This window comes from Vitis riparia, chromosome 12, assembly GCF_004353265.1.
Source record: "Vitis riparia cultivar Riparia Gloire de Montpellier isolate 1030 chromosome 12, EGFV_Vit.rip_1.0, whole genome shotgun sequence".
Taxonomy (NCBI): domain Eukaryota; kingdom Viridiplantae; phylum Streptophyta; class Magnoliopsida; order Vitales; family Vitaceae; genus Vitis; species Vitis riparia.
In genome coordinates this window covers 5171813-5184163 of record NC_048442.1, presented here as the reverse complement: position 1 = coordinate 5184163, position 12351 = coordinate 5171813, and the positions used below count along the sequence as shown (strand labels likewise).

Below are 12351 nucleotides of genomic sequence, written 5' to 3'. Positions count from 1 at the left end.
ATGTCTTCTTCTAATGGCCATAAGAATCATTACAAGAGTGGAAGATCAGACTGCCTGAGACCCACAATGTGACTCTCATAACAATAGAAAGGCATAATTATCCTTTAGAAGAGTGGTTATAGGACACACCAATATTCAGATTTATTTTTATTTATTTTTTATTTTTTGTATTTTTTGATAACAAAGAATCCACCTCAACAGTGAGACATTTATGTTCTTTGTTGATAAAAACTCAAATGCTTCTACATCAAAGCAATGTATAAAATGCTATGAAAAATGCATGATTTTGAGGTCTTGTGACAAAATGTTAACTGTATTCATCCATAGAAGAGGGTGTCAGCAAAAACCAAGAAACATGAACATCAACATATTTTGAAGATCAAGAAGAATCCTGCAGAATTCTATAAACATCAGACCGTTGTTGATCACTCAATTCTGTTGGGAAACTGACAAGAAATTTGATTTTCAGATCTCCTCTCCTTCCTTCTTGTTTGGCCATGGGCATACCTTGGCCTGGAATAATCTTCTCATATCCATGGTATATGATATCATCAATGAACAAGCTCATCTTTTCACCTCCTAATAGAGGAACTGAAAGTGGACAACCAGTAATAGCCTTCACCAAAGGGATCTCAACTCCTATCTCCAAATTGTCGCCTACCCTCTTGAAGATGGGATGTCTCTTCTCATCTATCAAGAAGATTATATCAGCTGGGAGAGTACCTGGTCTCTCATCGCCTCTTCCATCAAATTTAACCTTTGTTCCTTGCCTCCATCCTGGTTTTATTTGTATCCGTAGTATCTCCTCTTCTTGAACTATTAGCCTGCAGAGACAAACACATATCATAAGAAGGTCAAATTGTCAAATTGAAACTAAGGACACTTCTTAGTCACTAATTCCTGACTAAAAGGTCGAAAACTTTCTTTCTAAGGTTTTGATGTTCATCCGTTATCTAACAACTTAAACTTTTAGATTAATCGGGGTGTAATAGTATTAAAGCTTTGAGCTATTTGTTTCATTAGTGACCCCATGTGTAAGTCCAAAAAGGGTTGCCTGTGAGATGGGGTGTTAGATTTGTAGCCTTTCTGGTTCAAGTTAACGAGCTAGAAACACAAAAGAAATCTTGCAGATTCAAGGGCTTGAACCACAACTGGACAAATTCCTTTCTATGAGTTTTTGCTGGAAATGACTCGTTGAGAAAGGTATGCCATTCATCAATGAAGTTAAGGGCCCATTTGAGGATGTAGCTGAAACACAAATTAAATTCTCCCTGAACATATGTTTCCAAAACTTGCAATTGCAAGCCTTCTGAGTGCTGAATGTTGGACAGGATTATCTACTACTATTGCCACTTAGAAAAGAAGGTGATGATTTGGGAAAGAAGGCAACAAACCCGATGTCGGAGATGACATCTCTTGTGATCTTGATCTTCTTGTTGCATCCATGGCACAGCTCCTCCAGTGTGCACTCAAGCTTCTTCTCAATGGGCTGTGGTTTCCTCCGAACTGTCGACTGGGAATAGATGATAGGCGTGGTGCTCCTCCTGCTTGTACTTTTCGACAGAGAGGCCGCAAAATCTGTTGAGGTACCAGCGCTGTTGCTCCGCCGACTAGCACTTTTTGATAGAGAGTTAGGGGTGGTGCTCTGCCTGCTAGCACTTTTGGATAGGGAGGTGGGGGTGGTGCTCCTCCTGTTGGGCGTACCGTCTGATGGGGAGGAGGGGAAGTCTGCAGGGCTGCTGCTAGTCCAAGTGGGTGTGGTTGTTGACGGTGAGATTGGAAAATCGGTGGGGATGGAGTTTCTCCGACTAGCACTTTTGGACAAGGAGACTCCGAACCTTGTAGGGGTTTGGGCACGCGGTGGAGTATGGCTTCGCCTACTTGAACTCTTTGACAGAAAAGAAGGGAGCTGGAAGAAGCCATCGTCCATGCTCAGGTGGAAGTAGGACCCTTTAGGCGTGGTTGAATCATCAGCTCCCATTGTAGTCTTTTCTTCCTCCTTGTTGAGGGCCTAACAAATGAGCAGAAATTAACAAAAGATGAATGACCTTAAACTCAAAACCATTCTCATTTTTTCATTCTGCATGGCTTTGCATGGATTCATGTCTATATCCATACGCATGAGAACAGAGATGGTCTTACCTTATAGGCTTCATTAATGGCTTGAAACTTGGCCTGAGCCTCGGGTTTATTCGACGGATTCTTATCAGGGTGCCATTTCTTGGCGAGGGATTTGTATGCTTTGCAGACATCCAGTATGGAAGCCCCTCTTGAGATCCCGAGAATGCTGTAAAAATCTGGGGTTGGTGAACGTGGAGGATCTCCCATGCGAGAGATGGCTGCGAAGCAGGAGAAGAAGAAGGGGAAGAGCTACAGGGAGACAGATGGATTGCAGAGAAGGAGGAGAAATTGTCCAAAAAGGGAGAAGGAGCTGCAGCTCTACATCCAACCAAATGTGCGGATAACCAAACATATATCAACTGTTTTGTTATGGCTTTTATTAGGCAGAACCTGTTTTGAAGTTTCTAAGTAGGGTTTGTGTTTTTTTTTCCTCATTGATGATTCCACTATTTTTAGTGGGTGTTGTGATTTATCTTCTGTCCTTTGTTACAACAGACCACACCCTTAATGAATTCCCAGCTATAAACAAGTACTCAAGTATATTAACAAAGCTAATATTAGCCATATATCTTCAATCTATTAACATTTGAAATTGAACAACTCTCTCATATGATGCCTAATTGCATAAAATTTAGGAGTGAGTTTCATCATTTTTATAGCTTTTTGCTCTAAATCATGATCACTTTGTTGTTCATATGCATTAGTCCGGCACCGGGCGAAATTTATGGCAAGGACTAGGGCTGCCAAACACACCTTGGACACTCACTAGAGAACAACTCAAGATGATCAACATTATAAGAATCAAAGCTTATTAATTTGTGGCTACAATGGAGATCTTAATTCTTAAATGGGCTAAACTCCAAGCTAGCTAGTTTAAAAATCAAAGCAATGTAGAAGTGTATGTGACACATCTTTGGAGGCATCGATGGAAATGATGGCTTTGTGTATAGGGGGTTTGGACTTATTTACAAGCTGAGGTCTACCATGTTGAAAAAAATGTGAATGTCCGGCTAGGGTTTGTCAGTTTGTGAATTCATTCCTTTGCTTTGTCTTCCATGTATTATTCTTGTCCAAGCTAGCCTATATGCTTTTACTACTTCTTGGGGCCATTAGTAATCTCCCTATAGATAAGTGTCTTAATATATTACCTCGATTACTTTATACTTTCTATTGAAGCATTTTAGGTTGACTTAGTAGTTTTAAGTGTCATATGTTAGCTTAGAAAAAGTCCAAGTCCGTGACAATTTGCTTTAGTTTTTATTCAACGATCAACTAAAAAAAATATATGTGGGCTAGGTTCAAATTGCATGCAAATTTAATTAATGACAATAAATAAGAAAATCTAGGTCTATTTGGGAATATTTTCAAATACTGTTTCCAAAAAACATTTTTTGAAAACAAGTTTTAGAAGCAATCCTTAATTGTTTTTAGAAGCAAAACTTTGCTTGAAAATTTAAATATGAAAAATAGTCTTTTGGGGTTGTATATTCTCAATGAACTATTGTATCTTTATGTACAATACCAAATATTTTAAAATATTTTCCATTATTTCAATTGTTATTTGGAGCACTATACAAAAAATAATTCAAAATATCTAAATTCTATTCTCAAAATAGCTTGTTCAATAAGAAGTGTGTTAAATGTATTTTTTTTGACTTAGAAAATTGTTTTCAAAAACAATTTCAAAACATAATCCTATTTTTTGAAAAGCAAACTTTGATATATACCATATTAAGTTATTAATTAACCTAAAAGTTTAAAATGTTAAGTATAATATATAAAATTAATCATTGGTTTGACGATGAAATTATGCCCACAAAGGAAAAATACGTTAATAGGCTAAAAAAAGGGTTATAAGACATGAAAATTAAGGGGGAAAGGAAACATTAAAGGCTATGTTTAGTTTATGGAAAATACTAAGAAAATAAAATAAAAAAATATAAAGAAAATGGTTTTTTCGTATTTGGTTTTATTGTGAAAAATATGAAAAAAAAAATCAAATACAATTAAAATTTAATAGTTGTAAAATTACTTAATCTTTATATAATGAAAAATAATAAGTGAAATAAGTTTAAAAAGACATATAAAAATAATTTTTTACTTATTTACTTCAAATTTATATTTTATTTTCTTTCATTTTTTTTATTTTCTTCTATTTTCATTCGTTGCATTTATAACACCCTCAATGAAAATAGTAAACTTTGTGTATGTTATTGAAGGTAAAGTTAAAAGAGAAACCCAACTTCTACTAAATTCAAAAGAGAAACACACATTGATACAACAAACCCAATAAATTAAATTGACTTGCTTTAATTGGTAAGTTTAATCTTTCATTAAAAAAAGAAGGAAAAAGTCATTTGGAAAGGGAAAGTAAGTATGATGACCCAAATTGAATATTTATGATAATTTAATATATTTTACATATTCATTCCTTTGTCATGGGACTACTCACTCTCTCAATGGCTTAAGCTATGCTAAATTTGCAAGGGAAAGAAAGTATGAAAAAAATGGAAGGAAAATAAATAATAAATTTAAAATTAATTAAATATTTTTATATGTTACTTTCAACTCATTTTATTTATTTTAAATAATTTTTATAAATATTAAAAAATTTAAAATATATATAAAATTTTAATTATTTTTAATTATTTTTTATAATAAAATCAAACATAAAAAATTATTTTCTTCAATTCTTTTTTCATACCATTTTGCAGAACTAAACATACTCTTAATATTTTGATTTGTTGTTCAAAGTGATTCAAAGGAGATGCTCAAGATTTAAAATTTGGTTGAAGATAATGATATGATTTATAAAGTTAATGAAATGAAACTACAAATTATTAAATAAAATATATATATATATATATAAAATAAAAAAAAAACACCATACGTAGGAGGGAATCTCCCAAATTTCCACGACTTTTAGACAATTTCAAGTGAGATCTTTGAAGGGAAGTTAAGGAAAAGTCTTCAACCACTTCATGGAAATTGTTAGAAGAAATGTGGAAAATAGGAAGCAATAGGCTTTTTGACTTATGAGCCTCGGATGACTAAAATTCATTAAGGCTATGTTTGGTTCCCGGAAAATACAAAGGAAAGAAAAAAAATGCTAAGGAAAATGATTTTCTCATGTTTGGTTGTGTTATAAAAAATATCAAAGAAAATCAAATATAATTAAAACTAATTAAAAACTTATGTATTTTTAAATTATTTAATCTTTATATTGATGAGTTAAAATAAATAAAATGAATTTGAAGTAACAAAAAAAATAATTTATCAACTTTTAATCTATTTTTTTATTTTCCTTCACTTTTTCTTTCCTTCTACTTTTCCTTTGTATTTTCTTTCCCTCGCATTTTCCCTCAAATTTTCCGGGAACCAAACATAGCCTAAGGGTCTGTTTTTATAGGCCTTTTAAGTCATGAGCTTACATATTTTCGTAGAATATCTTTTAATTGTTTTTTTTATTATTTTTACTTATTTTTTTAAGAGTTATTTTAAAAAATAATTATATAAATATATAGAATTATTAAAAATAAAATACTAGATATAAAAATTATTTTTAAAACATATTTGAAAATATTAAAAATATTTCAAATTTCCAAACAAATTTTTATTCTACAAATGATTAGAAAACGGTTTTCAAAAACCATTTTTCAGTATTATTTTTTAAAACAGTTATCGGCCTTAACTTTTGCCATTGAAGTGATCATTATATTTTCTATTGTGAGAAATCAAGGGCCTCTAACTATATATATATATATATATATATATATAAAAGCACGAGATAATACCCATAAATAAATAGGATTTTTAGAAAATAATTATTTATTTATTAAACCAAATTAGATGTATTTAAAATACCCAAATAAAGTGGCATGTGAGCGATTTTATAATTGAAGTCATTTTTTTTAATGATAAATTCAAATTTTATTATTTAAATTAAATTATTTTTTTCAATAGATAACTTTTTATTTGATTTCATTAAATTGTCATAGATTTGAAAATGTTTTTTTGAACAATCACTTCTATTTTTTTTTTTTTTGGAAATCCCTTCATCTTGGTTCCATGTTCATTCCAATGAAATGAAAATAAATATATTTTTTTTCCTCTCAGCCCTTCTACTTTTAAATTTTCTCCCTTCCTTCCTATTCATTTTCAATATTTTCCACAAGTAATAGAGGAAAAAAATACAGGGAGAACCAACACTGAAAGACCCAGAAAAAAGTTTGCATAGGAAATAAGGGAAAAAGTTTTTTTTTTCAAAGGTGACTTGGAGTTATCTTATCATGAGCTTATATAAATGAAAAAAAATTGATTTTTTTCATATTTAATTTATTATAAAAAAAAGTATTATTTAAAAATTAATTACAATTAATATTAGTTAAGAATGTACACTTTTTTAATGAAAAAATTAAGTGAAATAAATTTGAAGAAATATATAAAAATAATTTATCAATCTCAATTTTTTTTTCTTTTTACTTTTTTTTCTTTATTTTCTTTTTCTCTAAATTCCCTCAAATCTTTTTACAACCAAACATAAGGGTAATGTTTGGATTATTATATATTTTTTTTCTCTAACTGACTTGATATTTTATGGTCAAATGAAACTAATTCATGTATGGTAGTTGTAATCTACCCCTTAATCTTTGAGGTACCTAATCGCAGTTGATTATTATTATTATTTTTTTTAATGTGTAAACATCACTAATTGACTAATAGTAATTTGTTAGATTTTTAGATGGAAATACTAAGGCTATATTTGATAACTGTTTTTTAAAATGGTTCTAAAAAACTATTTTTGAAAACTATTATAAAAAACAATTTTTAAAAATTATTTTCTAATGTTTTGTAAAACAAAAATCTATTTAAAAACCTAAAACATTTTTAACCTATTTTTAATATTTTAAAAAATAATTTTTTATATCTAGTATTTTATTTTTAATTATTTTACATATTTATATAATTATTTTTTTTAAACGCTTAAAAAAATAAAAAAGTTTTTAGTTTTTAACGTATTTTTTTATTCTAAACAATAATGAAGTGTTTTCGAAAAAAATTGTCAAATAGCCCCAAGTCTTCAATCAAATACCACCAAACTTAATTAATTCTAGGATTTTATATAACACCTTTTTCATAATCTAAATGATGTAACATATTTATTGAATTTTAAGGTATAAAATTGACTTTTAAGAGGATTTTCTGTCTATTAGTTGAATTTTAAGGTGGTTGAAACCTTAATTTTCTTCTCTACTACTACTATTAACTTCGTGAGTCGACCAATCGATTGATTTTGCTTTTTCGTATACACACCTATAAGCAAAAGCATGCATTGAATATGGGGATCTTAGTAGACCCCATTCTACAATCAAGTCAATATAAGAGATGAATGGGAAAGAAAAAATAAGAGGGGAAGAAGAATGGTATGAAGATTTGTCTTGGTATTGGTATTACCACTTATTACATTCAATGACTAGTAAGCCGTGTTGCATCACACCTTCCTACCCTAACGTATGTGTCAAGACTCAAAAGGATGAAAGGGAAAGAAAAGTATCAAGTTCAATCCCCACTTTACCATCTCATTGGTCTTCTCTAAGTCCAATTGGAAAAGGAAATTGCTTGGAGTAAGGAAAATCTATCAGGTGAATATTAATTAATTCATAAATTAATAATTATTAAAAAAATTCTTATATCCTTGTTGACTTACAAACACATAAGGAGAGTAGAAGTGGACGCACTTCCACGGCAGTGTCCTAATAAATACTATCACTTTCTCTCGAATCATACTATTTAATCACCTCATTAAATCATTTATTTCTCTTGAAATCTTTTTAATGTTTGTTTCTATACAATTTATTCCTATACACGTCTTTTTTTAGGAGGGATACAACCTGTTATTTTTAAAGCAACTTTATCTATTGAGCGATGACCCTTCCACTTGTCACTATCTGATCAGTAAGACCGACTTTCGTCTATGCTTGATAAATACTATTTTTTTTTTCTTCATCACAATAATAATATATTTTTTTTCTACAATAATAATGCTCTAAAAATATTTATCATCTCGATAACATTATTGAGATAATATATTTTTTTTCTAAAATAAAAAATATTTCTACGTTATGTATTTTCCTTGAGATTTGATGGATCTAATCTATATGATGGTATTATTTGTTAAAAAAAAGTATAAATTTAAATAAAAATAATTTAATTGAACTTAAAATTTAATTAAAATCGAGTTGGGGCCTTCAATCACTTCAATGCCAAACAATCTATTTGAGGGCCCATACCAACCCTAGCGCGTGGCGTGCACGCTCCAGAGTATGAGACTGGACTAATCTTAGCTCTCCACCCAGCAGATGACAAGGAGAGAAGGCTTTTGACTCCCTTCCATTCAATATCTGCGTCTCTCCCCTATCATTTCTATCTCTGAAACTCCAAATTTTCCCAAATCTGAAGTCACCCACCATAGATCCTCCCAAACCCAGAAACACAGCCAACAAACATGGACAACGGCAGCAACTTCAGGTGGGTTTTGAGCCTGCTGACGACTCTCTGTCTCCTCTCTCTCCCCGCCACCACCGCTCTCTCTCAATCCTCCAACGTCTCCTCATGTCCCATGGACTTCAACTACGTTCTCAGAATCCCATGGAACTCCTCAAATTGCCACAACTTCGTCTCACAGGGCAGCCCCAGAGACAACAGCAATATTCTATGTTGCACAACTCTCCTCAGCCTCTTTGCAGTCGCACTCGCTCAACACCTCAAAGAGACCTCCCTCTTTCGGCTCCCGGATGTCTCCACCTCCCAATCCTGCATCCTCGATTTTCAATCCAAGCTCACCTCTCTTCCCCTGCCCGACAACCTCGCCTCCTCTTGCTTTAATCCTCAGCGGTTCGTGATTGGACCCAACATATGTGCCGGTGTGCAGAACATCTCCGACTGGGTGGCGAAGCTCGGCCGCTCCACCGCCCTCGACGGCAACTGCCGGGCGGATCTCACTGTCCTGACGGCATGCGACGCCTGTGTGAAAGCTGGGTTCCAGGTGCAATCCAAGTTGATTCAGATTGATGGTAACGAGTCTCATAGTAACAATTGCTTTTATTTCACGATTTTGTATGCCGCTGGCGTTGTGAATGAAGCCGGGCCTGAGAGTAATGGTGCAATGTCGTGTGTACTCGCAGTACCTTTGGATTCTCATGTGGGGTCTGCGAGTAAGAGCCATTCGGCTCTGGTTTTTGGGTTGACAGGGGTGGGTGTTGCTGTATTGGTGATGTCCTGCTTGTTGGGGCTGTACTTTTGGTCGGAGAGAAAGTGGGGCACAAAGAGTAAGAGGAGTGATTCAGGGTTTTTCGGAGTGGATTTGGAGGATTTGGGAGGGTCTAGGCCGCGGGTTAGGCCGAATACTGGCTCAATCTGGTTCAAAATCCCGGACCTTGTGAGGGCGACCGACAATTTTTCACAGAAGAATTTCATTGGGCGAGGGGGGTTTGGTCTTGTTTACAAGGGGACTTTAGCAGATGGGAGCAATGTTGCAGTCAAGAAGATTATAGAGTCCGATATTCAGGGTGATACAGAATTTTGTAATGAGATTGAGATCATTAGCAATTTGAAGCATAGGAATCTGGTTCCCCTCAGAGGTTGTTGTGTGGTTGATGGAGATGAGAGTTATGATGACAGGGCAAGCCAGAGGTACCTTGTTTATGATTACATGCCAAATGGGAATCTTGATGACCATTTGTTTTCGAAACGGGAGAATGGGAATGGGAATGGAATGGGAAAGAAGCCATTGACATGGCCTCAGAGGAAGAGCATAATCTTGGATGTGGCAAAGGGGCTTGCTTATCTTCACTATGGAGTGAAACCCGCGATATATCATCGAGACATTAAGGCCACAAACATACTGTTGGATGCAGATATGAGAGCAAGAGTGGCCGATTTTGGGCTAGCGAAACAGAGCAGGGAAGGGCAGTCTCATCTCACTACTAGAGTGGCCGGTACTCATGGGTACCTAGCCCCAGAGTATGCGCTTTATGGACAGCTGACTGAGAAGAGCGATGTTTATAGCTTTGGGGTAGTTGTTTTGGAGATAATGTGTGGGAGAAAAGCTCTTGATTTGTCATCACGATCGCCGGGGGCATTTTTGATAACTGATTGGGCTTGGTCAATGGTGAAAGCTGGGAAAATAGAAGAGGCTTTAGATGCTTCTTTGTTGAAAGATGAGGATTCATCAAATTCAAACCCAAAGGCGATAATGGAGAGATTTTTGCTGGTTGGGATTTTGTGTGCTCATGTTATGGTGGCTCTCAGGCCTACCATTTCAGATGCACTGAAAATGCTTGAAGGCGATGTTGAGGTTCCTGCCATTCCCGATAGGCCAGTTCCTCTTGGGCACCCTTCGTTTTTCACTGATGGGAATACGTTTAGCATATCACCAGCATTGAGCGGACCTCAATTACACACAGGAGACATGCTCAGGTAATCAAGAATGTTTATAATGTATAGTCTCTTCACCCAAAAGGCTTCATGGATTGAACTCCCTCAGTTGATTCATGGAATGTTGTTGAGAAGATGAGACCATTGGAGAAGGCTTGGAGATTGATGTCCACAAATGAATATATCAAAGATTTATATGAGCAGATGGTATTTTATTTTTTAACACATCTGATGCAAAAATGTGTTTAACGAATATATCGGAAATATCGGAAAAATACTAGTAGATATTTGGTCAAATATCCACTATCTCTTCTTTTATAATGGAATTGACACAGGGTTTAATAGTTTATTCCCACTATCTCTTCTTCAATTTATTCTCCTATTAACTTCTTTTATAACATGTTATCAACATGAGCATTTGAAGACTTCTGTTTTTGTACTCATCTTATTCAAGTAATTCTTACATTCAAATAGAAGTCTTCTTCCACTTATTTGATTCAAGTAAAATAGAGAAGCACAAGGCAATACCAAAGTGTGAAACCTCATCTATTTTTAAAGACTCTTATATGATAAGGTAAGTCATAATATAACTTTTACAATAGAGATATCTTTTAGGTAGAGAAAATACTATTTTTTTTTAAATAAACTCTTTTATCTCGCTTTCTATCAAAAGAGTAATTAGTTATCAAATTCTCTTAGAATTGATCAATAGGATTTTTAGGCAATAATTATTTATTTATTAAACCAAATTAAACATATTTATGATACCCAAATAAAAGTGACTCATAACTAAGAATTTTTAGACAATAATTATTTATTTATTAAACCAAATTAGATGTATTTATAATATCCAAATAAAAGTGACATGTGAGCCACTTTATGATTGAAGTTATTTTTTCAGAAGTTCAAAATTTATTATTTAAACTAAAATGATCTTTTCAATAGATAACTTTTTATTTAATTTCATTAAATTGTCGTAGATTTAAAAATATTTTTTGAACAATCGCTTCTAAATTCTTTTTTTAGAAATCCCTTCATCTTGGCTCCATGTTCAGTCCAATGAAATGAAAAAACATAGTTTTTTTCCTCACCGTTGTACTTTTACTTTTTCTCTCTTCTTTCCTATTCATTTTCAATCTCTTCCATAAGTAATAAAGGAAAAAAATACAAAATTTGTTGGTGCACGGTTAACAATTTGCAATTCAGCTAGCTCCCTCTGAGTGAATGGCGAATGCACCTACGACAAGGAGTGTTCAGATGGTTTTTTCGTGCACATCCCTTTGAAGTTTAAGTTAATCTAGGGAAGATATGGCTAAAAATTTGCTAGGAACTTGTTTCATACTTGGATTCTGACTTATGATGGCTATTTATCTTAGCCAAGTCACAACATTTGCCATACGCCTTAATTATCTTTAATGCCAATTAGCTTGTGCATAACAGTTTTTGTGCTTTTAGATCAGACATTTATTCTTATGAATAACCTTAATGTAACGATTACGACATTAAGAGCTTTAGTATTTAATGTCCGTCAGGTAGCAATAACCGATGCTCGAATAGTATTTCGTCGTCCAGATTCATAAATGGGAAAAAGTCTCATGCTAGATGGAAGCAAGGAGCCCACAATGCCCCTAAATTTTTTTAGTCTAATCCAGCTAAGTTCTAGACAATAGGGGGAAATAATCTTATGTGTTGTTTTCGAGAAGAGTTTCAAATTTTTAGTGCCAAAAGGACACATGTCCGTCGCACATGTACGGTTTGAGGGGTCATATCATTGCGACGATTGGCAGGCAGCAT

At 33.5% G+C, this 12351-nt stretch overlaps 2 protein-coding genes across 2 annotated transcripts; one reads left to right on the top strand and one right to left on the bottom strand.

Moving 5' to 3' along the window:
* Positions 1 to 206: 206 nt before the first annotated feature.
* Positions 207 to 2389, bottom strand: LOC117927153 (chaperone protein DnaJ). The gene is made up of 3 exons (XM_034846571.1): positions 2143 to 2389; positions 1395 to 2011; positions 207 to 824 (listed from the first exon to the last, which is right to left on the bottom strand). Exons 1-3 carry the CDS (start codon positions 2326 to 2328, stop codon positions 380 to 382), a joined length of 1248 nt encoding a protein of 415 aa, XP_034702462.1. The 5' UTR covers positions 2329 to 2389; the 3' UTR covers positions 207 to 379.
* Positions 2390 to 8535: 6146 nt separating this feature from the next.
* On the top strand, positions 8536 to 10912 carry LOC117925814 (probable receptor-like protein kinase At1g11050). Its single transcript, XM_034844907.1, has one exon. It carries the CDS (start codon positions 8627 to 8629, stop codon positions 10601 to 10603), a length of 1977 nt encoding a protein of 658 aa, XP_034700798.1. The 5' UTR covers positions 8536 to 8626; the 3' UTR covers positions 10604 to 10912.
* The last annotated feature ends 1439 nt before the right edge of the window (positions 10913 to 12351 follow it).